Below are 27,694 nucleotides of genomic sequence, written 5' to 3'. Positions count from 1 at the left end.
TCAGCATCCTAAACAAGTTTGTCAGACAGATGAAATTCCAGATGGTCACAATTCGGTCTATCCTTCTGTTTCTGGAGAAAGACTATTGAATGTGCTCGCTAGATCTCCAGGATGCGTATTACCACATAAAAATGGAAAAACGCTCCAGGAGATTACTCCGCTTCTGGCTGGGAGCCAATTACTACCAATTTTGAGTGCTGCCCTTTGTCTCTCTGCAGCGCCCAGAGTGTTTACCAAATGCATGCCAGTGGTGACAGCTCACTTGAGACTGCATGGATTCCGGGTGTTTCTATATTTAGACGATTAGTTCCTTACTGCCCCCACCAAGCGTGTACTGGTAACAGCCTTACATTACACCCTAAAGCAGTCGAAATCCTTGGGGATCTCTGTAAACTAAGAAATCTGGAATTCATAGGGCAACTTCTGACACTCTGTTTTGCCTATTCTGTCTCCCACTTCAAAGGTTGCAGCGACTTAGATGTCAACTGTGGGTGATGCTCTCTCAGGACAAGGTTTTAGCTCATACAGTCCTTCAACTACTTGAATCAATGGCAGCATCTCTCACCATAGTTCCTCTAGCAAGACTACACGAGAATCCTACAATGTCTCTTACCGACAATGGTTTCTGTTGACTCATCCACATAACAAACCATTGCAAACAAGACTTAATTTGGTGGATGAAACCAGAAAATGCTCTGTGGAGTCACTCCTTCTCCCCATCTCAGCCCAAAGCCACAGACGCTTCCCTGGTGGGGGGCATTTCCAGGGAAGGACAGTCCAAGGTGCTTGGTCTCCTGTGGTGACCAACCTGGGTATCAGTGTTCTAGAATTGAGGGCAGTGCTTCTAGCATTGCAAGCATTCAATCTGCCCTCCTTTCAGGAACAATTGCTGTCAAGTTGGACAACATGGCTGTAGTCTGGTTTATCAACAAACAAGGAAGGACCAAATCCTATCCATTGTGTCGAGAAGCCATGGGAATTTGGCAGTGGACGATGTCTTCCAACCGGTTTCTGATAGCAACGCACATTCCCGGGGATTCCAGCGTAATTGCAGACAAGCTGAGCAGATGCTTCCTGCTGCCTCATGAGTGGTCCCTCAATCCTGTAATACCAGCTGAGATCTTAAATTGCTGGGGCCCACCTTGCTGCAATTTATTTGCTTCCCCCACAAGCCACAAGTGCAGCAGCTACTTTGCCCTAATTCCCCTTTATGGGGAGTCTCCAAGGGACGCTGTAGTACACGATTGGCCTCCGGGACTTCTTTATGCTTTTCCTCCCCTACCTCTGATCTCGCAATTCCTAAAGAAAGCTCTTCGGTTAAGAAGCAGAGTAATCCTCATTGCCCCATTTTGGCCTCTACAAATTTGGTTTCCCTTCCTCTGGCCTCGTCTAGTACACCAGTTGTGGATTCTGGATCCAATTCCGGAATTACTGTCGCACCCACAGGGGTTGGTATACCCGAACATATAGAGCCTCAAGCTGACAGCTTGGTTCCTCCACTTACAGTAATTGCCAGGCAGAATAATCTATCCTTCCCTGTACGTAACATTCTTCTGGCTTCACACAAACTATCCACAAACTCTGTCTCAACAAGTCGAAGAGATTCATCATTTGGTCTTGACAGAAAGGGCTAGACTCCTCCTCAGCTCCAGTTAGTGCTGTACTAGACTATTTGTCACACCTTCTCCATTCGTGAGTGGAAGCCTCCACTATTCGAGTACCCCTGACTGCTATTTCCAATTTCCACAGTGGCTTTCTAGACTCCTCCTTAATTGCTCATCGCCTCTTTAAAAACTTTTTAAAAGGTGTCTCGCACATTAGACCGCCCTTCAAAGAGCTAATCGAACCTTGGGATTTGACATTAGTTCTACAATCCTTGAGCCAATCCCCTTTCAAACCTGCTGCCACTTGTGATGTAAAATTGTTATCTTGGAAATCTCTATTCTTGGTGGCTATTACTTCAGCAAGGCGAATATCTGGGCTTCAAGCCTTGTGCATAAAATGTCCCTACGTGGTCTTTCATAAGGACAGAGTATCACTCCGGACTAACCCTTCCTTTTTACCCAAAGTCATTTCAAATTTGACTGTTAATCAAACGGTTGACCTGCCAGTCTTCTTTCCCAGTTTTTCTAATAGTGGAGGGTACTGGCTGCATTTATTGGGTATACGTAGACAATTATGATTTTCTGTGGACAGAATCAAATCACTACGAAAATCTGACTAGTTATTTGTATCCTACTCAGGACCACACTTGGAAAAACCTGTTTCTAAAGTAACTTTAAGTGATTGAGAAATTGTATATGCTTTACCTAGCAACATAATAAAATTTCTCCATCGACTAAGGTCAAGGCATATTCAACCAGATCAATGGTGACATGTGTTGCCTTTCATTCAAGAGCTTCCGTTGATGATTTGTGCTGCAGCTGCATGGGCTACTCCTCATACCTTTGTCACTCATTACAAATTTGATTTGGTCTCCGGGGAAGAGCATCTTTCGGTTCAGTGGTGCTCAGGAATATTCTTCCATAGAGCCTCCCAGGGCATAAAGTAGCTTTGGACTCTGTCCCGTCAGTAATGAATGAATAAGATTAACAACATCAGATAAAGAAGTTATGTTCTTGCCATAATGTTCCATCTGTGTTGTTGTTCTTCATTCCATTCATTGCATCCCACCCTCCTTCCCCCTCCTAAAAACTCCTGGAGGTTCGGATTTGGTCCAGATCCCGGGTTAGGGAATTTGCTCAGAAAAAGCCTTCACTTTCTTTCTTATGGGTAAACTCGATCTGAGGTAACAGGGAGAGAGGGGCACTATGGGTAAGCTTAGCTCGAGAGTTTTTTTGGCTGGTGCGAGCTTGTTATGAAGGCCGACTCTGTTCCAAGGACGGAACCAACACCTATCAGTAATGAATGAAGATCAGCAACACAGATGGAACGTTATGGTAAGAACATAACTTCTTTATCCGGTTGCAAACTATTTTTAATGACCAGTTAATAAACGCAGTTCACACAAAGTGTGGCCGATTTAACTAAACTCTATACAAGGCTAGTTGGTGCATTTTCCAGAATGTATTCAACTGTAGCATTACCCCAAGGAGCTCATTGTCTGCGCTGATCCACAATGTCCTAATCTTAATTTAAAGTTAGGCTGCATTTTCACACATCTTTTCTTTTGTGATATTTTTATACGTTGTGATAACCAGATGAAATACGCAGTCTGTTTCTGTAAGTGTTTACTTTGACACACTGCATTAGAAGATGGCACCCTTACAGTTGGTTCATCTGCAGAAATATTAATCAGCTGATGTGATATGCAATTACCATTTTAAATTATCCACGGTACAGATTTCTGAAAAGTGTGTACTGAGCACTGGAAACTTGAGCTCTTTTTTTCTTAAAGAAACCCATTTTCTTTAATATGGTATGTACATTTTGTACTGATATGCCATTGCATCAGTGTCAGTATGTTGAGGTAATGTTCAGGAACTGGCATGTGATCATTATCATATTAACAGAGTACAAGAAAAACGCAAACAAAACCATGCAGAAAAATGCTTTTCTTTTGCTGTGTGTAAAGAAACAAAATCACCCAGTCACCAAGTATGTAAGAAATAACGGGAGCAATGTTTAGATTTTCAAATAGTAAGCAACAGAGTTGAGAAAGTCAAGCATATTATGTGCTTCTCTCTGTTCTAAAACTTTTCAAATGATATCCCCTAAACATAGCAGAACTGCTTTGAGAAGACTATTGATATTCTGTCTGTAGCCTTTCCTTTTATCATGTTTTGCTTGATTTTTAATTTGGAGGAAAACAGCATACAAATCAGGATTCCTTCTCCCTACTTAACACTAAATGTGCGTATGCCATGTCTTCACATAGTTGTATACTTGGCAGCCTTTTAATGCAAGTTCAGCAACATTTCAGTATGAAGATGGAAATTCAGGTGTCAGAATTAGCACATGAAATGTTCTGGGTCCATAATGCCTGTATCTTTCCATTATGAATGTATTGACAAAGCTTGCAAGGAAATCACTGGTGAAATTTTGAAAAAACTTTTCTGGTGCAGCAAAGGCACTGTTTGTATCATTCATATTCAGAAAAGCTAGGACAGTAAAACATTTAATTTGCAGTTAGTTGAAGGTCCATGTCACAAGAATGCAGGGGAGCTCTCCAGACAGCCCAAGCAGAATAGAACGGACTGCTGTTTGGCTTAGTCTTGGAAAAATTACACCTTAACACATTTATTTGCAGCAAGCTCAAAGATCAGCTAAAATAAAAGTGAGGAGGCATGACATGCATACAGTGCAAATATCTTCTGTACGTTAAGTAGCAAGTCGTCTTCAGTTATTCCTTGGGAAGTGTTACACATTTACATTCAGAACTACGAACAGCAAATGCAAGTTGAGCAGCTGTTTCATTACCATTCAGAACCCAGACCTTAGGTGATTTCTCCAGTCCATGAAGTCTTGCATGATGTGTTTTTAGATGCATCTTTGCAACCTGATTCCCTACCCTCTACTGCAAGGAAGCCAAACAGCTTCTGTAGAGTGCTTGACACAGGTAAACATCTGTACAGGAGCTCACTTGCAGATTCAGCTGCAGTGTCTCAAGTCCAATATGAGAAGCACAGGGCCTGCATCCAGTAACCCTTGCCAAATCATAGAGTAAGAGCTTAGACCATTTTGGCAAAAAGAATTCTGCTGCCCTGACCATGAGATCTCTCAGTTGTCAGTTCCACATGCTGAAATACCTTGATCCTTGTCAAGAAACAGATTAAAGTCGAAGCAGAGGCATCTCAAGATTACAAGCCTCAAGAGGTACAGTTAGGAACTGGCCAGGTTTTGGCTTCCAGGTGTCCACTCGCTTCTTTAAATGTGCCTGTGATGCTCGATTTATTGGGTATGCCACTAACTTATGTGGTCTGTGACTAGATGTACAGGGAGAGGAATTGATTCGTCAGCTAGGTATGTTAAAGGTAAAAGTCTTAATGCACCCATGAACACGGCATTTCTCTTTAACCCCCCTGCAAAGACATTTTTGAGTCTGGATGAGACTGAAGTCTTTGAAGGAACTCTTATCTTTCCCCACCACCTAGATACAACAGAAACTGTTCTGATTATTCCTCAGACAAGATGAACTGAAGCATCCCAAGGGGGAAAAACCAAGTTCCATAAAAGTGGCATCAAGACATTCTCCCTAGACCTGGTGGGTCGCGTAAGGACCCAGCTGAGAGCAGCTGTGACTGTTCTGACTACCTCACTACCCCCCCCCCAAAAAAAAAAAATCCCATCTCAACCAAGACCCTCTCCACTAATCACTTCCAAATGCTAGGATGAAGGTTTTCCTGTTCCATAACTGGGAACAAATCACTCTGGGCAGGAGTACCCAATCCATAAAAAAGGCTGTTTATTGGAACTCTGAAGGATTCCTCTTTTCTTAGAAATATCTTTAATTCCAAAACAACAAAGGTGTCATATTCTCAACCACAGTATGGATCCATTCAGTAAGTTCCCCCAAAAGAGAGGAGCACAGGATTCTACTGAAGGCCTTTCCTTTTTCCCCAGTAAAAGGGATAATGGAGTCGCACTTTGGACCTTTTGAGGCAGAACAAATTTGTAATGGTACACAAGTTCAAAATGCTCACACTTCATGAACTTCTACTTTTCATCATGCCAGGGCCATGTATGGAAACGTTGGACTTGAAGAATGCTCCTAGGCTTCGAAGTAGGGAAATCTCACTTCCAGTTTTGTGCCTTACTTTTTGGCTTATCTACTGCTCTTTTGAGTTTTCAACAGATGTTTGGCACCAACTGTTGTTTTTTTGCAGGACCAAGGGGTTGCACATCTCTCCTTATCTGGATAACTACGTGATACAAACAGCATCCCTAGAAGTGTTCCACAGATCCATGCAAACTTATATGTAATGCTTTCTGGAAGTGGGCTAGAGCGTGCGTTGCCTGGTGAACCCATGTCACTTTTTAGGGCCAGTCTTTGGCTATCCTCTGCCAAAAGATTTACTTTCACAGGATAATATCCTCTCACTCGAGCTACTTCAAGCACATTCACAGCCAGAGGTTTCCTATGGCTGCTAGGGTACATGGCTTATTGCATCCTGATGATCAGCCCCTAGCCATACTCCAGCTGAGAGTAAAAATGGTTTCAATACCACCCCCCCCCCAAAAAAAAAGCCAGTTCCAACACCACCATGCAGTGGAGACTGACTCCGTTCAATTCCTCCCTTGTCTAAAAGGGTTTCTTGTGGTGGGAGCAGAACTTCACCAGAAAACAAGAGTCTCCATTCAAGACCCTTGAGCCATACTGAGTGCTCACCTCAGGCTGGTCAGATTGGTGGGTGGCGCTCACCTGGAGAATCTGAGAATGCAAGGTACATGTGACAAGTGTATGTCAGGACAACTTGTAGACATAAAGGAAACTATGACAGTCATTCTAGCATTGAATGATTTTAACCCATTCACTCCAGTGGAGCTCAGGAAGTTTACACTGCAACCTCCTGTGATGACCCTCCACTGGACCAGTAATCAAGAAGCCTCAGTCCTCACCACCGGCACCTGTGGGGAGGCGTTCACTGAGAGGATGACTAGTGCCCATAGTATTTCCAGAGGCAGCTCTCTGCATAAAGTGCAGTTTCCCTTAAGAGCACATAGAGACGTCCGGGGCTGGTTTCTCCCTCTTTCTCCAGATCCCCAATAAGACTTCCCACTGGCACAGCTAGAGAGTTGAGATCTCAGCTGAGTGACCAGGGAGAGGCTGGCACGGGTTTACTAGCAATACCCCATCTGCCCAGACTATAAGGTACTTTTCACTGCCACCAGTCACTCCTTATTGGCTACTTTAGGGCCCTTAAGAAATGGTGTCCAATCTTACTGTTTAATATTAACACAAATGGTAGTTTGACCAAAAGCAAGGTTATTAGGAGTGGCCCACAGTGTCACCAAATAAATATGCAGGTACTCTCAAAACTGAAATATCTCTACACAGGTCAGCCACAATGAAAAGTTTAAATATATTTAATAGTAAGTAATAAAAGAACAAGAAAATGCTAAAATGTATATTCACAGTGACATCAGTGTTCAAAACTACAGGAAATATTTGAAATAACATTGCAGTACAGGCTCGCACAAATAAAGAAAAGCATCTAAACTAAGCTTTACTATGTTCCTGACTGTATCTAAGAGAGTTATACTGTTCCTTAGAAACTTACTTCATTAGAGCAAGCCAGATGTGGTGAATGTTTTTCTTGTCAGGTCCGTGACCTAATGCAGAATGCTTTGTCTCACTGAAAGACTTCTCAAATTAATATTTAAAATATTACTGCTGGGGATAACTTTCAGAATGACATAATTTCTTGTCGTATGACTTCTAGTTCCCAGGCCAAAACAATCATTGATGGCAGCTGGTATCATTTAGAATCCACCTGCAAAAATTGAGAAGGGTTTTGCTCAGATCTTTGGCAGATTCTGGAAGTTATAAAATAATTGCATTTCTTCAGGCTTTCAAGACTAGTACTTACTTCATTCTAAAGACAGTACAGAAAGCTTCCTAGCACAGACTTTGTTTCTTGCTGCATTGAGTACTGAACAATACCATCTTTTATGGCCTAGCCTATAAAGTAATTTAATTTCAGATTATTTTTCTAAAGTTAGCTGGACTGTGGTTAACCTCCTGTAATCCAATTTCCACTGTTAAATTATATCCATTTAAACTATTACAGTAGTGCATGTACATTTGTTCTCTTCCAGTAGAGCACCCTGTGGATACATTTTAAACACAACTCTCTACAAATACCTTTTCAACGCGCACATCTGTACAAGCAGTTTGATATACACATGATATACAGTTCTAATACATTTGTAACACCAGCATCTTGTATAAATCATTTCAATATTCACCAATGACAAATAATTTAGAAACTTCCAGCTAGCTGTGCTGGCAGTATCTCCTTTCGTCACACTTCTTCCACCCTTCGAAGACTCAGGCTACTTTTTCAAGTGACCCTTGAAATTTTGCTTGAGAGGGAAGAGCCTATCTGGGAATACTTAACCCCATTCCCTGTATTGAGATCCCAACTGCCTTTGCATTGCTGATTTCATTAGTGTTGCACTGTCATATCATATGCCTGCAACCCTAGGCTCCACCATACTAATTTGGGATTTTGCTGGCTGGCTTCCTGTAGCCATAGAGCTGCTACAGACTCCTCCTGCTTTCTACTGCACATAGCACCAGGGCCTTCCTATCATGGTAAGGTTTCATGGTATTAACATGGTACAATTTGTGCCCCTGCCTAGCAGTTCTACCATGTAGTTAACATCACTGACCTTCCTTACCACTTTGAAGGAACCCTCCCAAGCTGCCTGCATCTTGTTGTGTCTGACAGGAATGAGAACCATGACCTACTCTTCCACAGCATACTCTCTAGCTCGAGCATTCCTGTCAGACCTTTTTTGCTGTTGGGCTTCTGCCAGATTCTACTGGGCCAAGCCCCTGAGTTCCCTGAGCCTTGTCCTTAGGTTTAGGATATATGCCACAACAGACTCCTTTTGGGATTCACACTCTCTCACTCATCGCCAGTCACATCTAGAGGTCGTCTTACCCTATGCCCATACTGCAACTCAAAGGGTGAAAACCTGTGGATTCTTGGGCACCTCTCTCTAAGCAAATAGATGGAGCAAATTTGTCCCATTCCCTCTTAAATTGGTCTGCAAAAGCCCATAGCCTGGTCTTTAGTGTAGAGTTTAACCTCTCCACCAGACCATTAGTTTGGGGGTGGTAGGGGGTCATCCTTAGGTGCTTCACCCCACAGCACTCCCACAGACAAGTCAACAGGTTTGACATGAAATTTTCACCTCTGTCAGTCAGTGTTTCTTTTGGGAAACCTACCCTGCTGAAAATCTCTAACAAAGCATTTGCCACTTTTCTGCCTTGATGGAGGACAGAGTCACCGTCTCAGGGTATCTGGTAGCATAATCTACTACCACTAGGGTATACTTCTTCCCTGTGGAATTTGGGTTACTCAGAGGCCCCACAATATCCATAACTACCCTCTGAAACGGCTACTCAGCCACAGGCAAAGGCACCAAAGGAGCTTAGACCTTATCTCCTTCCTTGCCTATCTTTTGGCACTGCTCACAGTTCTTGCCATACCCTGTTACATCCCCAGAAATTCCAGGCCAATAGAACATTCTGCATAATACGTCTCTTTGTACGCTTTATGCCCATATGCCCTGCAAAGGGAATATCATGGACTATGGCTAGAAGTGCCAGATGGTAGGCTCTGGGCACTACCAACTTCTGTATTACCTCACCACCTAGTCCTCCCTCGGGTCTTGTCTTTGTACAGTAACACTTTGTCCCAGTATACAGATTCCCCTTTTCCTTGAGAATCGGGCACCTCCCTGACTACCTCCCGCAAGTCTTGTAATGTAGGGTCTCAGAGCTGAGCCTGTCTCAACTCTCTTTGTAACCCTTCCCAGCTCCCCTTCCACAGGAAGTCTGGTATCCTCCAACAGAGTTGCCTCACTGCCAACCTGGGTGATACTTCTCACCTCTGCCCTTGCAGTCACTCTGTCCATGGGAACATCAGTCCTCACCAGGAGTTGTGTCTCACCTTTTGTCTCAGTGCTACAGGGTAGCTCCCTCCTTGAAGTAGCCACATCACCAGTCCTGGCTTCAGGTGTACAGTCTTTCTGGGCCCCCCCCCCCCGAGGCTACCAGACCTACATGCCAGTCTCCAAGCCAGACTGCGTGTCACTGCATGCACACAAGGTACTGCATTATCAAAATCATTCTGTCAGGACATGCAGGGATATCCTCAAACACACTTAACTTGCGTGCTTCCTTTTCCACTGTCCCACGCAAGGTGAACCCTAGCCAAAGGTATTTGGAATGGGTCCCTCCCAAAGCTTTGACTGGAGTAGACTGCCCAAGCAAGTAGTGCTCCTCTTTAACCTTTGCAGGCTTCACAGTGGTTAGGTCAGAGGCTGTGCCTCTCTTAGCAGTGGCCTGTTTCCCTTCAACTAAGATGGGATATAACCTCTTGTGGTAGTTTTGTACCCTTGTTGTCTCCAGACAACTTACAGCTGGCACTCTCATTCCCACTTGCTGGCTACCTCACCTGTTGTTCCTCGCCTTGCATCCATGGACATCTATATGTTACATGGCCCCACTGGTTCAGTTAAAACATTTAACCCTTGATCCTGACCGTGTACCTGAACCTAGTGGCTTCTTTTGTTACTGGTGGACTCTGTTGGGCAGTTTAAGCTGCCCATCATGGGTTCGCTTAGACCCATGTGCAACATTGGGTATCCCTTTCCTGTGCAGTGATGCCCTGCTTGCTAGGTGTAGGTCTCCTTTTTTCCCCAACTCATCTGCGGTTTTGCATTCTCTATCTTCCAACCAGATTATCATGTCCTCAGGCAAAGTGCTAAGGGCATATTCCCTTACCAAAAGGTCTGCCAGCCCTTCAAAAGTGGTGACCTGACACCCACTCACCCACCGATGAAAATAAGTGCTTAACTCGGCAATGTAACCACACACACTTTCATCTGCCTTGCGTCTATGCTCACAAAACTTTTTTTCTGTAAGCTTCAGGTGTTAACTTAAAGCATTCCAATAAAGAAATTTTAACTGTCCTCCCAGTGGTTGGGTAGCGTTCGAAAGACATGCGTGCATAAATGGGCGTGCCTTCATTGAAGGTTGGGCATCGAGCTGGCACCTCGGCGTTTCGTAAAAAAATCTACTGCCAATCATTAGCGGACTGGAGTTCCTCTGTGGCGACCCCTTACCGGGAAAAAGCCGAAAGACAAACAACATTATAATTTAAGCAATCAGTATCAGACAATTTAGAAACAGCAGATGTCCCTCTGTTCCCATGTTGCCTTATTCTTACTGTGAGATCCTCTGCCTCAGGCAACCCAAACATTCAACTCCAATGCAGAAATTAAGCCTGGTTGCTGCAATTTGCGTGGGACATCTTGACGCAGGGCCTTAAACTAGGATCCTTAAATATGTCTGCATGCAGTGACCTTAGAAATTCTCTGCTGCAGTTGAACGTCAGATCGATCGCTTCGCTCCACTGTTTTCAAGACATGTAAAGATAAGTACCCCGTTGGGGAAAACATTTTCTTGCTTGAGCTTTGGTTGATGTCCTTCATGGATGCATCTGCAGTCATAACAAATGGGTTGTCCTGTCGTCAGGCAGCCCTTCGGTCGGCCGGATTCCAAAGTCTGGGTCCGGCTTCGGCTGATGTCGCACTTCACCCGACGTCATCTCTGCTGGTCTTCGGGTATAAAGGCATCAGCCGACGCCATTTTCCTCAGTCTTTCTTGCCGCGTGGCGCCCGAAGCAGAAGCTGTTCGCAAGTGCCGGTCAGTCAGATCCAGAGATTACTACTACGAATACTACTTGAAGACTTCTAAAAGCTAAGTACCCGTTGGGGACTCTTTCTTGCCTTAGCCGATGTCAGAAAAAGTCAATAACTGTTTAACTTGTGGGAAACAAATACCTCATAAAGATTTCCACTCTTACTGTCTGCCTTGCTTAGGCCCAGACCACGACATAGCAGCCTGTTCGGCCTGTGCTTCCTTCAACCGACGAACGCTTAGGCGTCGGTCGGAGTTGCTGAACAGTTTTTCGGCTCAGATTTTGCGTACATTATGCCGTCGGATCCTCCGACTACCCAAATTGTTAAAAAACGCAAAGAAAAAGACCGACACTCTCGGTCCGCGGTTTCGGCCGAAACCACGGTTAAGCAAACGCGAGTGTCTCGGTTTCGGCAAAACCGAGAAAACTGGTCAATCTTCAGCCGAATCCATGACTACTACTGAGGCTCCTGCTACCTTACCTGAATCGGCCTCAGAAATTTTGCCTACAACTGTGGTTTCTAGTGATTTATCAGACACCATCCCTTTGGATGTCTCTACCCCAGCACGTGGTGCTGCTAGACCCCCTGCAGCCATGTCTATCAAGGCCTTTGCCAGGGCTAAAGCAGCCAAATCTGCTAAATCTGTGCCTGTTAAACCCCCCTCACACAGGCCCACTTCTAGTTCACAAATGCTTACTCTGGCAGAAGATTTAATATCCTTAATTAGGGGATCCCAATTTCACCCAGACAGGGCCTCTCAGCCCCCAGAAAAGAGACCTAGAGCAGAGCCCCCCGAGCCAGTGTCCTCTGATGATTCTGCGGATGACTCAGACATTACAGACCAGCCAGAGGATCCTTTTTCTACTTATGAAGACTCCGATGCTGAAGAATCCATTCCAGCTGCCTCTCCACCAGAGGAATTTTCCTTTGGGGAAACCTTACATGCCATGAGAGAACAATTCCAATGGCAGGGACAAGATTTCTCAGATTCAAGAAAAAGGCTTAGGACTTTTCTGCACTTACCACAACATAGGCCCTTAGCTATACCTCCTGTTCTGCCTGTTGTGGATGATACATTTAATGATGTCTGCACTGCTCCTGATTCTTTACCTCCAGCCCCTGCCAAACCAGATAGATTTTACAGGGTGCCAGACACTCATCACCACCTATACAAGGCCCCACTTGCAGACCCGAAACTATTTCCCAGGGGCCTAAGGCAGTAGCCTCGACCACAGCAAAACCCTATTCCTTCTGAAAGGGAATCCAGGTCCTTAGAGATGGGGAAAAAGTTTACACCTCTGCTACTCTCTCAGCTAGAGCTTTAAACTGTCAGTTTCACATGATCCAATACCAAGAGTTTATGCGTGATCATTTAACTAAAAACTGTCCTCTGATGAATCTTTAGATAAGAAATATGTATTAGCAATGGTGAATAACATCCAACAGGTTAGTAACCATTCCTTAAAATGTGGCTATGATGCACTGGAGGCTTCATTTAGATCAGCCATGACTGGCACAGTGATAAGAAGGCATGCATGGTTGAAAGAACAGGTCTTACGGATCATGTTAAAGCAAAGCTATTAGATGCTCCTATGGATAAGGCCAGTCTATTTGGTACACCTGCCCAGCAGGTAATGAAGAAAATGGAAGAAAAGGCAAAATCTGTACAAACAGTTAAAGATTTCTTACAGGTTCAGCCCCAAGGTTTAGCAGGAACTGGCCTGCCAAAATTGGTCCTTTCCTGACTCCACAAGATCCCAAAGGGGCAGGAATAGGCGCTCTAGAGGCAGAAATCAATCCAGCGGAGGTGCCTACAGAGGGCGACAGTGGCAAGGCAATAACGAGGCACAGACAATAGCAGACCACTCCGTACTCACCAGTTAATAATCTGCCTTGTCATCTCACAACCGTGCTTAGTGTACTACATCATAAAGAAATTTTAACTGTCCTCCCAGTGGTTGGGTAGCGTTCGAAAGACATGCGTGCATAAATGGGCGTGCCTTCATTGAAGGTTGGGCATCGAGCTGGCACCTCGGCGTTTCGTAAAAAAATCTACTGCCAATCATTAGCGGACTGGAGTTCCTCTGTGGCGACCCCTTACCGGGAAAAAGCCGAAAGACAAACAACATTATAATTTAAGCAATCAGTATTAGACAATTTAGAAACAGCAGATGTCCCTCTGTTCCCATGTTGCCTTATTCTTACTGTGAGATCCTCTGCCTCAGGCAACCCAAACATTCAACTCCAATGCAGAAATTAAGCCTGGTTGCTGCAATTTGCGTGGGACATCTTGACGCAGGGCCTTAAACTAGGATCCTTAAATATGTCTGCATGCACCGACCTTAGAAATTCTCTGCTGCAGTTGAACGTCAGATCGATCGCTTCGCTCCACTGTTTTCAAGACATGTAAAGATAAGTACCCCGTTGGGGAAAACATTTTCTTGCTTGAGCTTTGGTTGATGTCCTTCATGGATGCATCTGCAGTCATAACAAATGGGTTGTCCTGTCGTCAGGCAGCCCTTCGGTCGGCCGGATTCCAAAGTCTGGGTCCGGCTTCGGCTGATGTCGCACTTCACCCGACGTCATCTCTGCTGGTCTTCGGGTATAAAGGCATCAGCCGACGCCATTTTCCTCAGTCTTTCTTGCCGTGGCGAAGCAGAAGCTGTTCGCAAGTGCCGGTCGGTTAGATCCAGAGATTACTACTACCGAATACTACTCAAGACTTCTAAAGCTAAGTTCCCCATTGGGGACTCTTTCTTGCAATAGCCGATGTCAGAAGAAGTCAATAACTGTTTAACTTGTGGGAGACAAATACCTCATAAAGATTTCCACTCTTACTGTCTGCCTTGCTTAGGCCCAGACCACGACATAGCAGCCTGTTCGCCTGTGCTTCCTTCAACCGACGAACGCTTAGGCCGGTCGGAGTTGCTGAACAGTTTTGGCTCAGATTTTGCGTACATTATGCCGTCGGATCCTCCGACTACCCAAATTGTTAAAACGCAAGAAAAGACCGACACTCGGTCCGCGGTTTCGCCGAAACCACGGTTAAGCAAGTTGAAAGTGTCTCGGTTTCGCCGAAACTGAGAAAACTGGTCAATCTTCAGCCAAATCCATGACTACTACTGAGGCTCCTGCTACCTTACCTGAATCGGCCTCAGAAATTTTGCCTACAACTGTGGTTTCTAGTGATTTATCAGACACCATCCCTTTGGATGTCTCTACCCCAGCACGTGGTGCTGCTAGACCCCCTGCAGCCATGTCTATCAAGGCCTTTGCCAGGGCTAAAGCAGCCAAATCTGCTAAATCTGTGCCTGTTAAACCCCCTCACACAGGCCCACTTCTAGTTCACAAATGCTTACTCTGGCAGAAGATTTAATATCCTTAATTAGGGGATCCCAATTTCACCCAGACAGGGCCTCTCAGCCCCCAGAAAAGAGACCTAGAACAGAGCCCACCGAGCCAGTGTCCTCTGATGATTCTCATGGATGACTCAGACATTACAGACCAGCCAGAGGATCCTTTTTCTACTTATGAAGACTCCGATGCTGAAGAATCCATTCCAGCTGCCTCTCCACCAGAGGAATTTTCCTTTGGGGAAACCTTACATGCCATGAGAGAACAATTCCAATGGCAGGGACAAGATTTCTCAGATTCAAGAAAAAGGCTTAGGACTTTTCTGCACTTACCACAACATAGGCCCTTAGCTATACCTCCTGTTCTGCCTGTTGTGGATGATACATTTAATGATGTCTGCACTGCTCCTGATTCTTTACCTCCAGCCCCTGCCAAACCAGATAGATTTTACAGGGTGCCAGACACTCATCACCACCTATACAAGGCCCCACTTGCAGACCCGAAACTATTTCCCAGGGGCCTAAGGCAGTAGCCTCGACCACAGCAAAAACCCTATTCCTTCTGAAAGGGAATCCAGGTCCTTAGAGAGATGGGGAAAAAGTTTACACCTCTGCTACTCTCTCAGCTAGAGCTTTAAACTGTCAGTTTCACATGATCCAATACCAAGAGTTTATGCTTGATCAGTTAACTAAAAACTGTCCTCTGATGAATCTTTAGATAAGAAATATGTATTAGAAATGGTGAATAACATCCAACAGGTTAGTAACCATTCCTTAAAATGTGGCTATGATGCACTGGAGGCTTCATTTAGATCAGCCATGACTGGCACAGTGATAAGAAGGCATGCATGGTTGAAAGAACAGGTCTTACCGGATCATGTTAAAGCAAAGCTATTAGATGCTCCTATGGATAAGGCCAGTCTATTTGGTACACCTGCCCAGCAGGTAATGAAGAAAATGGAAGAAAAGGCAAAATCTGTACAAACAGTTAAAGATTTCTTACAGGTTCAGCCCCCAAGGTTTAGCAGGAACTGGCCTGCCAAAAATTGGTCCTTTCCTGACTCCACAAGATCCCAAAGGGGCAGGAATAGACGCTCTAGAGGCAGAAATCAATCCAGCGGAGGTGCCTACAGAGGACGACAGTGGCAAGGCAATAACCGAGGCACAGACACAACCACTGCCACTGCAACAGGACAATCACAGTGACTTGGCTCTAACTCCGCCTACCAGGGAGCAAATAGCAGCACCATTAGGCGGAAAGTTAGCCTTATTTTCAAAAATTGGCACTATATCACAAAGACAAGTGGATTTTGCAAACCATAGACCAAGGCTACCGGGTTCCACTTTCACACCTTACCAGTAAAAGAGGAATGCCAAACCTGCCAAATCAAAAATAGAAGCTCTGCAGCAGATAACGGAATTAACAAAGATGAGAGCTGTGGAAAGAGTACCAATAACAGAACAGGGCAAAGGATTCTACTCCAGACTCTTCCTAGTACCAAGAAAAGAGAAAAGTTGGAGACCTATTCTCGACCTGTCCATCTTAAACACATACATCATTGTCCCAAAATTCAAAATGCTGACCCTACAGCAACTTCTTCCCATGCTGGGCAAGGAGTGTTGGCTGGTAACTCTAGATCTCAAAGAGGCATACCTGCACGTCCCCATTCGACCAAATTGCAGAAGATACCTCAGATTTCTTGCAGGATCAGAGCATTATCAATTCTCAGCATTGCCCTTTGGCTTATCTACTGCCCAGAGTATTCACAAAATGCCTGGCATCAGTAATCGCTCACTGCAGAGTACAGGGGATCCAAATTTATCCATACCTGGACGACTGCCTGTTACAAGCGGACAACAAAAGCAAGCTGACAACAGATTTACAAAGGGTCATTTACTTGCTACAAGCCCTGGGATACACAGTCAATTTACAAAAGTCAAGGCTGATACCATCCCAAACAAGAACATTCTTGGTGAATTGGACACAGTAAAACAAATGGCATTCCTAACTGCAGAAAAACAAAAGAGCTCCTCTTTACTTCTTGGCATTAACAAAGCAGAACAAACTAACAGCAAGAAAAGTTCTGCAGGCCTTGGGCTTCATGGCATCATGCATAATCCTGGTCCCACATGCCAGACTGCATATGAGAAAGCTACAGTGGTACCTAAAGAATTTATGGTCTCAACACAGGCACAGCTTAGAAACAGAAATACCACTAATTCCATGCCTAAAACAGGAGTTCCTATGGTGGGCTCAAGCATGCCAGTCAAACCCAGGCTTACCCTTCCACAACTTTCGAGCAAGCCAAACCATCACAACGGACACCTCAGACCTAGGATGGGGCACATGCTGGACAAATGCGTACAAGGATTGTGGACTCAGCACCAACTGCACCTGCACATAAACCAAAAAGAAATGCTGGCAGTAAAACTGGCAATCCAAAAATTCAGACCATTCCTCAAAGAAGGCCATTTGATGGTAAGGACAGACAACACCACAGTCATGTGGTACATCAACAAACAGGGAGGCACTCATTCATACCCCCTATGCAGAATGGCTTTGCACCTTTGGAATGTCGCTCTCAGCTACAACATCCAGTTACAGGCAATATTTGTACCGGGAAAAGAGAACACCCTAGCAGACATGTTAAGCAGAACCACCTCGGATGCTCACGAATGGATGCTACACCCGGACATCTTCAAGGCCATCACAAAGAAATGGGGAATGCCACAAATAGATCTATTCGCTTCCCCACTCAATCACCAGCTCAAAAATTCTGCACAAGGACATTCCACCCACTTGCATGGAAGGTGGACTCTATCCTTCAGCTGGAAAGGCCTGACAGCATATGCATTTCCACCTCTTCCCTTGATGCACAAGGTACTACTGAAAATCAAAGAGGAACGTCCAAGGATAATCCTGATAGCTCCGAACTGGCCAAGACCACACTGGTACCCATTGCTGAGGAGCATGTCTCGGGAGAAAATGTGGTCAATACCCCTGATGCCTTTGATGTTAACTCAGAACAACTACAACATCATGCATCCAAACCTAAAAACCTTGCAACTGACTGCCTGGAACATCACATAGCAGCAACTAACCCAGATCTTTCCCAAAGGGTTAAAGACATTATCCTTGAAGCCCGCAGACCTTCAACAAGAAGGAACTATGCAGAAAAATGGACAAGGTTTGTCACTTGGAGTACTGAAAGAGGAAAAGATGTGTCAAACATAGATATTGCTAACATTCTGGAGTACTTGGCAGAGCTTCTACATACAGGCCTGTCCTATTCCTCCATCAAGATACATGCATCAGCTATTTCAGCAGAATACAGCTTTGATCCACCTGTCTTTTCACATCCTCTACTCAGGCAGTTCCTCAGAGGGATCAAGAATGTAAAACCTCCTAGGAAACCACCATTACCAGCATGGGACTTGAACTTTGTGCTAGAAAAGTTGACTCTCTCCGCTTGAACCAGCAGCAACAGCAGATCTACAACACCTGTCATGGAAAACTGCTTTCCTACTGGCAATTACCTCAGCAAGGAGGGTTTCGAACTACAGGCCTTAATGGCAGTGCAACCCTTCCTAATCTTCCATCAAGATAGGGTGTCCATGAGAACTAATCCTACATTTATGCCTAAGGTGGTATCCAGAGTGTCTTTAAACCAGGCAATCCACCTACCTACCTTCTTTCCCAATCCACAAAACAGAGGGGAAAGAATGCTGCATACCTTGGATGTACATAGACAGTTACGCTACTACCTGGACAGAACCAAAAGTAACAGAAAACTGACCAGCTTTTTGTAGCCTATGCAACAGGAAGGAAGGAAAAGCAATTTCCAAACAGACAATCTCCAAGTGGATAGGAAATTGCATAAGATTCTGTTACTCCTACCATGGAAAACCAATTCCACAGAACATAAGGCCTCATTCTACAAGGGCTACAGCCACTACCACAGCTTTCCAAGGACATTATTGAGGCTACTTGGACCTCCGTGCATACATTTGCCAAGCATTATAATTTACCTCTATATTCTAGATCCCGAGCAGGGTTTGCCACTGCTGTACTGCAAGGGATCCTAACCACACCATAATTTTTCTTCCTCCTCCCTAGTTTGACTATGACTGCAGATGCATCCATGAAGGACATAGTACAGTTTTGTACCTACCATAAATGTAGATGTCGAACTGGATAGCATCTGCATAGGGTATTTACCCTCCTAATAGCTAGCTGGGGAGTCTCTTATGGTGTATTTGTTTGTATATATGTACATACATGCTTATTTTTTGTGTTTGCCTTCTACTTTTTTGGAAACATTGGCATTTCTCCAAAATTTAGCCTTCCAAGAGGGCAACTGACATCTGGGGCAAGAAACACTTGATGCCTTTATACCAAGACCAGCAGAGATGACGCCGGGTGAAGTGCTTATCAGCCGGCCCGACCCACTTTGGAATCGTCCGATCAAGGGCTGCCTGACGACAGGACAACCCATTTGTTATGACTGCAGATGCTATCCAGTTCGGACATCTACATTTATGGTAGGTACAAAACTGTACTTTTTCCATTATTTCACAGAGATTCACACAAACTTTGTTCTGTCTAGGCCAGGAACACTACCATACCACCTGTAGTATCTGCCAGTTGTTCATACCGAAAACTCTCCTTAGTTGTCTGGCAGCCTTAAAACTTTACCTCGAGAACCAGAGGTTAAAACGCCTAGCCCCACATATGGATCCGGAGTTGGCCGTTATGGCAGAGCTGCCTAAAAAGAAGACAAAGGTTACCAGGGCTACTGCTTCTACCCCTCCATTGTCGGACATCCCACCAGCTGCTGATTTAAGGTTTGAAGGACATCTGCTAGAACCGGCGTTTTCACTAACTACCCTTGTGGAAGCTGCTTCGGAACGCCACTAGACATGTCCTTGGAGGTTGTTCTGTTGTCTGTTTTGGCTGAGGGGGGAGCCATGCTCCGTCAGGCGCTCACCTATGGTCCTGGAATCAGAATCCTTACCTACAGGCCAAATGCCTGATACTAGGCCCCCCCCGTCTCTGCTAAATCCACTCTTAGGAGGAAACAAAAAACTAAGCATATGTCTGCTTCCTCTGAGGAGCAACCAGACTGGCATACCATCTCCCAGTCCTTGCTGCAGGCTTTTATGGCTCTTAGGCCTTCAGCCTCTTCTGTTGCCACTTTACCTGCCCTCAGTCCCAGGCCAGCCTCAGCTGCATCCATCCTTCCAATTCACACCCAGGAGGAATACGTCTCTTCCTCCTCCTTAGATGAGTTTGTCACCTACTCCTCACAAATAGTTTCCCTTTTGGATTACTACTCCCCAGATGACTCCTAGAGGGAGATTCTCCCCCTGAAGACATTACTTTTGGGGAAACAAATTACTGAAATGAGGGAGTACTTCAAGTGGTACTGAAATGAGGGAGTACTTCAAGTGGGATGCATCTCAGATGAGACAAGTCCAAAAGAAGTATTTTGCGTTACTCCAGGTGGAATCACCCTCCCCCCTCTGCTATCCCCCCCTGTGATCCCAGCCAACCTAGATACATTTGCATCAGCCTCAGACTCCAGAATCTCGGCTACCAGCTCCCAAAAGACCTGACCGCTTTTACAAGGTCCCTGATGAGCACAAATTCCTCATAAAGCCACCAATGTTGGATCCTGCAGTCATTGCAATGGCCCCAAACAAACAGGTCCAGACTTGTATCTTTCTCCTCCCTCTTGCCATCAGACAAGGACAGCAAAGTCATGGACAGATTGGGGAAAAAAGATGCATACATCTTCTGCACTAGTTTTTAGGGCTGTCAATTACCAGACCCATATGGTCAAATATGCCCTGGATTTGATCTCTCAGGTATCCTCCTTGCAAGTGCCGCTATGATGCAGCTGAGGCCTCTGCTAGGTCCGCAGCCTTGGCTTCTGTTCTGCACATATACTCCTGGCTTAGGATTCAGCACCTTCCTGAAGATTTTAAAACCAAGGTTTTGGACACGTCATTGGACAACAAATTCCTGTTTGGCAAACAGTCTGTTGAATTATTTAAAAGACTCTAGGAAAAAAGAAAGGAGCTCCAGAACCTAAAACACTTGCTAGTCTCCCCCGTTCCTAAGTTTTACAGGATGTACCCTGCAAAAACCTCCTTTGTCAGTTTCCCCAGATGAGGACTCCCTAGAGGGAGATTCTCCCCCGAAGACATTACTTTTGGGGAAACAATTACTAAAATGAGGGATGCCTCAGCAACATCCACCTCTTTCACTTCCAGGCACAGACAAGGGCCCAGGAAGACACCTTCCCCAAGGCTAGGCCCTCCTCAACCTGCCACGAGGCACCCCTTTCAAGACAGAAACAGTAATGTGCGACTGTCCAAGCCATCTCACCCTCTCATCCCACCTCTCTCTCACTGTCTTCCCCATTGGAAAAAAGTCACTTCAGATCACTGGCTTCTGGCAGTAGTGGGAAAAGGGTACTTCATGACCTGGCAAGAAAAACCCTTTCAACAAGGCAACCCCTTCCCTCCCAAAAAACAGCTACACCTAGTCGAACTACTTGCCCAAGGGACCATAGAAAATGATCCCTCAGGCCAAGAAGGGAGGGGTATTTACTCCAGGCTATTCCTAGTACCAAAAAAGGTTCGCCCTTGGAGGCCCATCCTGGATTTATCCTTCATAAATCTCTGTCTGAAGGTCCCTTCCTTCAGAATGCTATCACTACAAAGCCTTCTTCCACCAAGGCCACTTTGGACCTGAAGGAGGCATGCCTCCACATTCGCATCCACCTAAACTACAGGAAGTATTTGCGTTTTGCTGGGCCCTCTTCACACTTTTAATTTACTGCCTTGCCCTTTGGTTTATCTACTGAACCAAGAGTCTTCACAAAGTGCCTAGCCCCAGCAGTGGCCTACTGCAGAACAAAGAGCATCCAGATCTATCCATACCTGGACAACCTCCTCATTCTTGCAGAAGAGGAAGTCACTCTCAGGAATCCTCTACTATTCACCATGTCCCTACTCCAGAGCTCCGAGTTCACTCTCAACCTGGCAAAATCGTCCTGGGCTGCAGGATAAGAACAGACTTGATGAAGACCTTCCTTCCACAGGGCAAAATATCCTCCCTAGTCAGCCACTTCCATGACCTCCTGGTCACCCACCTGTCAGCCAGGCAGTTCATGCGTCTCCTAAGCCTCATGGCAGCCACAATTCCTATGCTACCTCTTGCCAGGCTACACATGAGAAAGTTCCAGTGATACCTAAGAAATATCTGGTCACAACACAGCCACCCCCTGGACTTTCAGGTACCTTTCTTACCATGCCTGGAAACAAACTAAGGTGATGTATTCGGCAAGTACAACTAAAACCAGGCCTACCCCTGCAACCCAACAGCCCGATACAGTTCATGCACATGGATGCCTCCGATCTAGGGTGGGGAGCAACTATGAATGGCCTCAAGGTGCAAGCCCAATGGGAGCCCTTCCTACAGAAAAAGCATATCAACATCAGGGAGATGACTGTGGTCAGTCTAGCCTTACAAGCCTTCCTCCCTCTTGTGCAACTTGGACCCCTACAAATCTCCACAGGCAGCACCACTGTGATGTGGTACATCAACAAGCATGGAAGGACCAGGTCTTACCTACTCTGCAGACTGGTAATACAGGCATGGAAGCCAGCCTCTCAGCACTGCATCTCACTGCAGGCAGTCTATATTCCAATCACAGGACAACCATCAAGCAGATGCCGTCAGCCAATCCTTCTCTCTGCATTACAAGTGGATGTTGCACAGAGATGTGTTCTTAGACATGGGGCACACCTCAAATAGATCTATTTGCCTCCCCACAAAACAGACAGTTACGGCTTTTCTGCTCCAGGGATCCCTCCCCACTAGCCTGGAGAGTGGACGCCTTCTCCATTTCTTGGAATGGACTGTTCCTTTATGCCTTCCCTCCCTTCCCACTCATTCAGAAATCCAGAGGGACAAGCTGAAAATCTTGCTGGTGACTCCCTGTTGGCCAAGGCAGCATTGGCTCCCCCTTCAATCTCTAGTTAAGGCCAGTCACAAGTTGCCTCACAAGGTGGACCTGCAAACGCAACAGAAGGGATCTCTCATTCACCCACACTTGGAGATGCTCTGCATACTCTTCTGGGTGATAAACTCTTGATCCCCTTCAGACACCATTACACAGAGGACGTGCTGTATATCCTGCAGGAGGCCAGGAAACCAGATACCAGGGGGTCCTATGTTTCATAATGGGATAGATTCTCTAAATGGTGTCTCCAAAGGCAAAGGGATCCCTTCCAAGCAGATGGTCCTCTAGTCTTAGCCTATATGTGTGAGCTCATAAAATCAGACCTTTCATATCCTTCATTGAAGGTCCACTTATCTGCCTTCTCTGCCTGCTTTACCTGTGGACCCACCTCTACTTTCCAGGTTCGATCTGAAACTATTCTTAAAAGGGAAAATTAATGTTTGTTCTGCTTATTCTTAAAAGGGGTTCTGCATGTTAGGCCATCAAAGAAACCTATTCCACCACCTTGGGACCTAAACTACATGCTAGAAAACCTAAGTTTTACCCTTTGAACCAGCTAGCTCTACTTCTCTGCAGATGTGCACATGGAAGACTGTACTACTAGTAGCCCTTACTTCAGCCAGAAGGGTTTCAGAGTTACAAGCACTAATGGCATCCCCACCCTACACCGTTTTCCACAGAGTTAGGGTGACCCTTCGCACCAATCCCTCCTCCTTGCCCAAAGTGGTCAATGAGCTGTCCATCAGTCAGTCTATTCACCTACCCACCTTCTTTCCTTCCCCACAGAATGACTGTGAAAGAGTACTCCATTCCCTGGATATCCACAGACCATTAAGGTTCTGTTTGAACAAAACAAAAGCTATCGGAAAGTCCAATCAGCTCTGTGTCCTTCCACCCCAGGGCCCTGGGGAGGGCAGTATCCAAACAAACTATTTCTACTTGGATAAGAAAAACAATATCCTTCTGCTACTCCTACCATGGCAAACACTTACCTTATGGGGTCAAGGTACACTCTGCAAGAGCTGTGGCCTTTTCTGGGGCCTTCCTCAAAGGCCTGGGCACCTGTACCATTCTAGAGGCAGCCACGAGGTCCTCTCTGCATACCTTCACCAAACATTACAAATTGGACCATGTCTCCCGAGCCAGGGCAGGATTTGCAAAGGCAATCCTGCATGGATTCCTGGAATTTGCAACTTCTTCCACCACCCATCCCTCTTGTGCTGTGGCACTCTCCCACAGTAAGAATACTGCAACATGGGAATAGGAGGACATAGAATAATTGTGTAAAATCCTAGCTAAACCATAGATGTCCTTCTCTTCCATGTTGCAGTATACCCTCCTGACCACCTAACCCCCTTCCTTGCAGTTGCCCTGTCTAGATGGCATCCCTTTGCTACTCCTTAGACTACTGTCCAACTGGGCAGTCAATTCTGAGGTCTCTGCCTGCAGACGTCACATTTAAGGATCCTGGTTCATGACCTTGCATGTGATGTCCCACACACTTGGCAGCAACCAGACATAAGCTTTTGCATTGGCGATGGACATTCAGGTCACCTGAGGCAGAGGATCCCACAGTAAGAATACTGCAACATGGAAGAGAAGGACATCTATAGTTATGGTAAGATTTTACACTACTATTCTTTCCTTTCTTCTTTAGAAACTGTGCAAGACCAATTACCACAGGCTTCCCTCGAATGGATTTCCTCATAAAATTCTTCCATTTGACTGCCTAGAGGATATAATTTTTATATCTTTTAGTCAGTGTTTTTTTTTTTCCCTGAGGACATGCAGCAGGTATTGAAGGAGGCTAAAAACCCATTGTTAGAAAATCATACATGTAAATGGAGAAGATTTTCTAGTTGGTGCCATTCCGAAGACCAAGATCTTTTTAAGACCTGCCTGCCTCTGCTATGTGATTTATTACTGAGTTAGTCTTGTTTTTCCTCTTGTCAAGGTTTACTTGAGACCATTTCTGCACATCTGCCCTGGGATCACACTCCTCTTTCCCTTCCTGAATTTAGTTTTTGAAAGAGGTTTCAAAAAAAAAAAAAAAAAGAGCTCTTCCTTCGGATCTTAATTTTGTATTTAAAAAGCTTGATGCATTTCAAGCAGCTCTTCAAGCATATTTGAGGTTCTTAACATGTTTTACTCACTAGTCTGACTTTTACTAGGGAGAGTGAGTTACAACCCCTTATGGTTTGTCACCCTACCTCATTTTCCACAAAGACCATGTTTCTTTGAGAGCTAATCCTTTTAATGCCTAAGGTGGTTTCAGAGTTTACCTTGATCTAGTCTGTTAATATGCTTGGCTTTTTTCCTTTTTGCAACAACAAGGAAGAAACATTCTTCATATCCTTGATGTCCTCGGACAGTTCAGGTACTACCTGTACAGAGCACAATTCTTCAGGAAAGCTGATCAGCTGTATCTCCTGTGAGGGTAAGAGGAAAGCACAACCAGTGTCAAAGCAGATAATTTCAAGATGGTAGTCTCCTGCTGTTTCTTTTTGCAGCTCTCGCCATATTAAGGCATCTCCAGGCAGGATTAGGTAGGGGCCATTCCTCTTAAGGCTCTGGTTGCTTTGGTGGCTGTCTAGAAAGGGATGGACTTGAAGTGTTCTAGAGACAGCAGCTTGGTCCTCTGTACATACCTTTACAAAGCACTACTAGCTAGATTCCTTTTCCAGGTCCAGAATAGGCTTTGCTAAAACCATTCTGCAGGGGCTTCTTATAGGTTGATACATTAGTACTAGTCTAACTGCCTTTGAGGGTCATTTTAAGCCTAACCAGTTTTCCCATTTGAGAATCAAGTCTTGCACATTGTGTTTGTAAGGTAAACATTTTAACCATTATGCAAACCTCAACCCTTTCTCGATTTGTGATTTGTTTCCTCCTCCATTCTTAGTTTCTAAGCTTGGGGAAATCAATGCAAATAGCTTAGGCTACTGCAGCCATAATCAAAAGCTGAACATAGTACAGTTGTATAAAAATAACTTTAACATAACAGGAGATGTTTTAATAGATCAGTGTTGCATTAGCCATCTTCTACCTCCACTCCCTTCAAATGTTTTCTTTGCATTACCAGGATGTGGCTGTGTATACCCTTGTATATGTAGCTTCACTTCTGCTGTGCTTCTTATTTTTCCTTACAGGGCTGTTTCTCCCATTTTTTGGGCAAGAAAGCTTTGAGATTTTCCTTCTCTCAAGGTGCTGGTAGAGCACTTAAAGGTGCACTTTTTCTTTGAAGGGCTGACTGGTGGCAGGGAGGTAGGATCCAAGACAGATTAGTGCACTGCAATAGTGATCTCTTAGCACATCTAGTGTGTTACAGTACGTTTACTTACTCTGCTGCATTTTCTAGTAATACTAATAGAGTAAGAGAGCTTCCATGTGGAGTGTGATCCACTATTTAGTTCATGCTGTTATTAAGCAACAGTTAAAAAGCCGCGGTGGTACAGCGGTAGCATTGTTGCCTCACAGCAAGAGGTTCTCCTGTTCGATTCTCGGCTGGAGTGCCTTCGCTGAAGGTTGGGCGTCGGGCTGGCAACTCGGCACCATAAAAATCTACTGCCAATCAGCTGACCGGAGTTCCGCTGTAGCGACCCCTAACCGGAAAAAGCCGAAAAAGACAAAATTAAGCAACAGTTAAAACTACTTATGGGAAGATGTTAAAAATTAGATCAATCTAGAAAGAAATATATCATCTTGTTACCCATAAACGTTTTATAGCATAGTTTTTTGAATGCATTGAATGATTGTGGTCTTTATTTTCTTTTGCCTTATACTTTCTCATTTTATTGACAACACATCTTTAACCAGTACTCTCTCTAGTTCAGATGCCGTACTTTTCTGTATTCAACATTGTTAGATGCTCGTTTTGATTTTCAGTGGATAACAGAATGTTGTACTCTGTACTGTGAATTTTACACTGCATGTTGCTAGAACTACTGTACTTTACAAAAAAAAATTCAGTACACTATTGGCGAGAAAATGCATGTAGTTTCAGATGACACTTATTATCATGAATATAATGTAATTGTCGTATCAGCAGTATAACAATGTGACTTGTGAGATTAACAAAAAATGTGTCTTAAAAAATTGCTTTGTAACAAGTTTGTCTTCATTTTAGCGGAGTTTGCTACATACTTGAATTTCTGCCGCTCACTACGCTTCGATGACAAACCTGACTATTCCTATCTAAGGCAGCTTTTTAGAAACCTCTTCCATCGGCAGGGCTTTTCCTATGATTACGTCTTTGATTGGAACATGCTTAAGTTTGTAAGTATTTTTGCTGTAAAATATATTTGTACTTTTAAACTTGTAGGCTGTTCTTCGTGTTTCACTGTTGCAGTCATCACACTTGGGTTATCTGCCTGCAGGTAGCCCTCAGTCGGACCGAATACCAGAGTCTTGGGATTTCTGCATCTGATGCTGTCGCCTTTTCCATGATGTCAGGTTGTCAGGGGTGTAAAACATGCAGCAGACACCATTACATCAGCCTTTCTTGCCGGTAAGGAGCCCGAAGCAGTTCACAAGTACCAGTCGGCCGCTACCTGAAATTTTCATTTTTTCAAGTTTCAGACCTGAAGTCTTCTAAAGCGAAGCCGTTGGGGATTCTTTTTTCTTGCTCTAACTGATGTCAGAAAAAATTAACAATTGTCTTCCCTGTGGAAAGCAAATACCTCACAGAGATTTTCATTCTTACTGCGTCACCTGTTTAGGTCCAGACCACGACGTCCCTAGCTGTCAGTTTTGTGCCTTGTTTAACACCCGAACCATTCGTCGGGCTATTTTTGTAACTAAATTCTTTCACTCTCGTTCTCCGTATTCCGAAATGGCTTCGGTAAGCCATCCGACTACCGATCTTCTGAAAAAGCGCGAAGACAGACCGCATGGATCAAAAACTGCCGACGACGCTTCCGTTAAGCTTGT

The 27,694-nt window shown here is 44.8% G+C and overlaps 1 protein-coding gene across 1 annotated transcript in view; it reads left to right on the top strand.

Moving 5' to 3' along the window:
- Positions 1-27,694, top strand: part of CSNK1D (casein kinase 1 delta) — a 946,953-nt gene that overhangs the window by 621,660 nt on the left and 297,599 nt on the right. Inside the window, exon 6 of the mRNA XM_044068234.1 lies at positions 26,892-27,040. Within this exon, the coding sequence (XP_043924169.1) occupies positions 26,892-27,040 (149 nt within the window). The remainder of the gene's footprint in view (positions 1-26,891; positions 27,041-27,694) is intronic.

Source organism: Protopterus annectens, chromosome 4.part0 (genome assembly GCF_019279795.1).
Source record: "Protopterus annectens isolate FY-2018-M chromosome 4.part0, PAN1.0, whole genome shotgun sequence".
In the NCBI taxonomy this organism is placed as follows: domain Eukaryota; kingdom Metazoa; phylum Chordata; order Ceratodontiformes; family Protopteridae; genus Protopterus; species Protopterus annectens.
This window is presented reverse-complemented; position numbering and strand designations above follow the sequence as displayed.